The sequence below is a fragment of the Pleuronectes platessa genome, chromosome 13, assembly GCF_947347685.1.
Source record: "Pleuronectes platessa chromosome 13, fPlePla1.1, whole genome shotgun sequence".
Lineage (NCBI taxonomy): Eukaryota > Metazoa > Chordata > Actinopteri > Pleuronectiformes > Pleuronectidae > Pleuronectes > Pleuronectes platessa.
In genome coordinates, this window is record NC_070638.1 from 8,828,488 (window position 1) to 8,832,993 (window position 4,506).

Genomic DNA, 4,506 nt, shown 5'->3' on the forward strand with positions numbered 1-4,506 from the left:
TAAATCTGATTATGATATCATGTCTGACCTTGAGAGGCAACTACACTTAGATTTACATTTCAAGGAGGGTTGCCTTATTGCATTATTGGCAACGGGATGTGTGGCTTCCTCCACAGACAACTGCATTAGGGGAGAGCCATCCCTTTGGCAGAGCCACAGAATGACAATGGTGGCGTGCAGTTTGGTCCAGCTCCTGGTTGGAGCTTTGGAAACCACAGATCTGTCAGTTCAATAGATATGAATATGTAGATGTGAACATATCTATACATGTAGATGACAAATCTTCCATCCTCCTTCATTATCATCATCATTAGGCGAGCTGCTCTTAGTGGGAGTATGCTCACACTCAAATATTCCACCCTTACAGGATAATCAAGTCCCCAGAGGTTCATAACGACAGTCACTGTGCGCGCTCTGTGTGATGATTGCATTACCGATGGCATTTTAAACTATTCTCTCTACCTCTCGCTGTGGCTCTGTTTCTTTCTCTCCTCCCCGCACTTCCCTCTCTCGTGGTCTTTATGTAGCTGCAGGAATCTATCAGATGCAAGCTCATGCACACTGCTTCACAATGTGCAAACCGACTCTGCTGTTGAGTAACAACCAAGGCCAACTGCATGGTGCCATGTTCACTTTGTATCCCCACAAAGCACCTGTTTAAGTGGGAGTGTGAGGCGGTGACCCCCCCCCCCCCCCCCCTCTCTGGAGGGTCATGTGCCCCTATAGGCGTTTTTAAAGCTCCGTTTCAAACACGAGATGTAATTGGTTTGTGATCCCAGCATATGTAAATGTCCGTGGATGGCTCCTCCCATGCACCTGATAGGGAGTATTTACGGCTCTTAACAGCTACTCGCTGCAGTTTCCAAGAGCGCAGCGCTGCACCATGACTCCCCACTGGACTTAAACTTAAAGGATTTCCATCTTTACGCGCTACACTGACGTCCGGCTCTTTATTGACCGAGAGAGAAACAAAGTTTGCCAAAGTTGTCCACTTGTTTTTCAAGATGCCACGCTCCTTTCTGGTCAAGAAACACATTAACTCCTTCAAGAAGCCAAACTATAGTGAGCTGGAAGGCACAACAGGTAAAGTTCTTTAAAGTTAAGGAAAAGTGTAACTTTAAATATTTGTGTTAAAGTATTTTCGGGCATGACATAAAGTTGTGACAAAGTGTTTTTACTTTGCAGAAGTTGTAAAAGCCGTTGCCCAACTCTGAAATGTACGCACTGACAGTTGTGCGTAAAAGTTCCACTTACTCCATTCTAACTTTCCTTTTTACTTCCAGTGTTCTTCACGCCGCACATCTACAAGGGCCTGCCCCTGCCTGTCATCCCCCAGCCGGAGATCCTGAGCCCGGCAGCGTACAGCCCCATCACCGTGTGGACTACCAGCAGCCTGCCGCTGTCCCCGCTCCCCAGTGACCTCTCCCCCATCTCCGGATACCCCTCGTCGCTCTCCGACACCTCGTCCAAAGACCACAGCGGCTCCGAGAGCCCGAGGAGCGATGAGGACGAGCAGATGCTGCCCAAGCTGACGGACCCGCACGGAGTGGAGGCAGAGAAATTCCAGTGCGGTCTGTGCAGCAAGTCCTACTCCACGTACTCTGGACTGCTCAAACACAAACAGCTACACTGCGACGCCCAAACGAGGAAATCCTTCAGCTGCAAATACTGCGAGAAGGAGTACGTCAGCCTCGGAGCTCTCAAAATGCACATCAGGACTCACACTTTGCCTTGTGTTTGCAAAATATGCGGGAAGGCATTCTCCAGACCGTGGCTGCTCCAAGGACACATCAGGACGCATACCGGTGAGTGGCTGAGGCAGCGAGACAGGGGCCTCCTGTGTGGAGGGTTTAGTTGCTGTTGTTGTTCTGGGCTTCTGCAGACACAGATTCACCCTGGTACATAATTTAACAGCCTTCAGAGCTGTGTTTGACCCTGTTGAGAAACTTTGAAGTGAGGTTTAATAAATTGCTGTTGAGAATTATAAGATGTGAAGCTCTCAGGGTCGTGTAATTTTTTAGATTCTGCAAAGAAACATTTCCTCCTGTTGGACAAAATTCTAATTCTAATCCATCAGCAGTGAGTGTGTGGCTGCCATCTCAATAATAACAGGCCAAGTGAAATGTGACATTTGATTTATTTGTGTTCAACCACTGACATTGTCTCTCTTCTCGTTTCCCCCCCTGACAGGAGAGAAGCCGTTCTCCTGCCCTCACTGCAACAGGGCGTTTGCGGACAGGTCCAATCTCAGGGCGCACCTACAGACCCATTCAGATGTGAAGAAATACCAATGCAAGAACTGCTCCAAAACCTTCTCCAGGATGTCTCTTCTGCACAAGCATGAGGAATCTGGTTGTTGTGTAGCACACTGAACTGGGATACGTCTCCACCACCAGAGGAAAACAACTCCTCTGTTGCTTCTCTTCCCCCCCCCCTCCCCCAAAGCCCAAGTGGAGAACTGTCAGGAAATCACATCGAGGGGGGTTCCCTCCCTAACGTGCAGACTTTTATTTCTCCCCACGAATGGTTGATTTCATTTCAGAGTGAGAAACAGCTCCGTGCTCACGTGCTTCTCGTTTCAAGCAGTGTTTCTATGATTGCAATCAGTGTCGAGCTTTGTCAAACATGTACTCACCTACCTGTGCTACTCATGCACTTTCCTGCATGTTTAGAGTGTGTTATATGCCTTCTCAATGTTAACGTCAGTGTTTGTACCAGTGTCTCTCAATGGCTGTTACACAGTCCCCCACTTGTTTTTATACAAACTATACCAAAAGGTGCATTATGAACGACAGTATACATACGACCTGAGGAATACAGAAGCCATGGCTATTTAGGGAACAAGTGCAAACTTAGTTTTTAAAGGCGAAATCTTTCAAACGTTTGCACAGTCAGTAGAAGCTGGTTTGCCAGCACTCGAATAGCAACACGGTTAATTCTCAAGTGCCTCAGTTTTACAGGTTTTTGGCAATAATATGTATTTTTCAACAACAGTTTTATTTTATATTTTTATATCCTGAATGTAAGCGTGACTGAGATGATTGTATATTTACAGTGAAAACTGTGATGCTGAATGATTTTGATACTTTTCATATTTTCATGAGACTTTTGAAAATAAAATTTCATGACATTTTGTACATGTATATATATTTATATATTTGAAGGCATTTTTTCATCTGTGAAGTTTCTTCTTCTTGCTTTGGTGCACGAGCAGTAAACTCACTGATTGTCACGAGCGTCCCACAGAATAATTTACACAAATGATATTTAATCCAGCTTGCACCGTCTCATGTTATGGCGATGTAAAATAAAAGAAGAACCGAGGGGGCGAGGTGACTCAGCTCCTGAATCAGGCCTGAACCTGTTCCCTATCAACCTGTCCAGACATCAAACAATCATGAAATCTAACACATACTAGTGATATTGATCTGCACTCACTTGTCAGACCCTTTGAGGGCCCATGACTCTCTCTTTACCCAGGTGTGTGTCCGACTCCAATGCGAGGATGTCGATTTTTTAAGTAAAAACCTCATTTACAAACAAATATCCTCAAAATAACTTGAGGAAAAAGTTGAGTTTTTTATCTTCCTGCTCCGTCACCACAGGGTCACAGGTCACTCAGATTTCAGCTCCAGATTTTAATGTGTTTTCACAAAAAGCTCACGTCTGCTTTTGCTTTGACAACCTCCTTGGAGTCTGGGACGCTTGCCATCTTGGATTAAATAGACGTCCTCGGGCTACATTTTGTTGTCTTTCACCATATGCTGTCAACTCGCAGTAGATAAATATTAGAGCACAAAAAAAGGGCAATGCCTTAAGCGCTACAGTGAATGCAGGGACTCTTTCTAGCAAACCCCTGAATGTGTTCCCGTTTGCCCTAATGCCCGGAAGCTGCTGACCTGAAAGATGTGATCTGACAAACAGACACTTGTTTTGCTAGCTGCGAGGGCCTGAACTCCCCTGTAGGTAGATTTTTTTCCTCGCTGTGAGTCATTTTCGAGCTATTCCAGGTGCTCGCTGCCGCTCTTTGGTTCAAACCAGGTGGCTCCGGGGCTCTCGCTGAAAAGCAGGTGCAACAGAGATGGATACAAACCGCAGCCACAGGTCCGCCGAGACTGCACAAACCTCCGCCATGACCTAGCGTGGAAACGTTACAAGCAGCAGACTCCTATTATACACATCATCCGCATCGTAAAAGGAAAGTGCCATCGAGTGGGCACTTTAAACTCTCACTAGCGCTGCTGAGATGCTGAAGCAGTTTGTCCTCACTATCATTTGGAGAATCTAATACCTTTCCTTCCATAGGCAACTTCACAGAGAGAGAAAATCATGAATTGTTAATGCTAAATTAGCTTTATAGCTTTATATATGTCTTGCAAGATTTCCCCTTTACAATGACATTTAAGTGCATGACAGATTTCTCAGATAACAAGAATGTGTTAAATGCAGTCGTGATGATTGTAGGAGGAGAATGTGAGGAGAGGGATTAATTATTAATTATTATTT

The 4,506-nt window shown here is 45.4% G+C and overlaps 1 protein-coding gene across 1 annotated transcript; it reads left to right on the top strand.

Annotated features, from left to right (window-relative positions):
* The first annotated feature begins 827 nt into the window (after positions 1 to 827).
* Positions 828 to 3,133, top strand: snai2 (snail family zinc finger 2). The gene is made up of 3 exons (XM_053437899.1): positions 828 to 1,083; positions 1,284 to 1,805; positions 2,191 to 3,133. Exons 1-3 carry the CDS (start codon positions 1,005 to 1,007, stop codon positions 2,370 to 2,372), a joined length of 783 nt encoding a protein of 260 aa, XP_053293874.1. The 5' UTR covers positions 828 to 1,004; the 3' UTR covers positions 2,373 to 3,133.
* The last annotated feature ends 1,373 nt before the right edge of the window (positions 3,134 to 4,506 follow it).

What these genes read in the sequence shown, in the direction of transcription:
- snai2 (XM_053437899.1), top strand. Translation starts at nt 1,005, where the DNA reads ATGCCACGCTCCTTTCTGGTCAAGAAACACATTAACTCCTTCAAGAAG. An exon ending in TGAGCTGGAAGGCACAACAG is followed by an intron (nt 1,084 to 1,283) that starts GTAAAGTTCTTT and finishes TTTTACTTCCAG; the next exon opens with TGTTCTTCACGCCGCACATC. An exon ending in ACACATCAGGACGCATACCG is followed by an intron (nt 1,806 to 2,190) that starts GTGAGTGGCTGA and finishes CCCCCCTGACAG; the next exon opens with GAGAGAAGCCGTTCTCCTGC.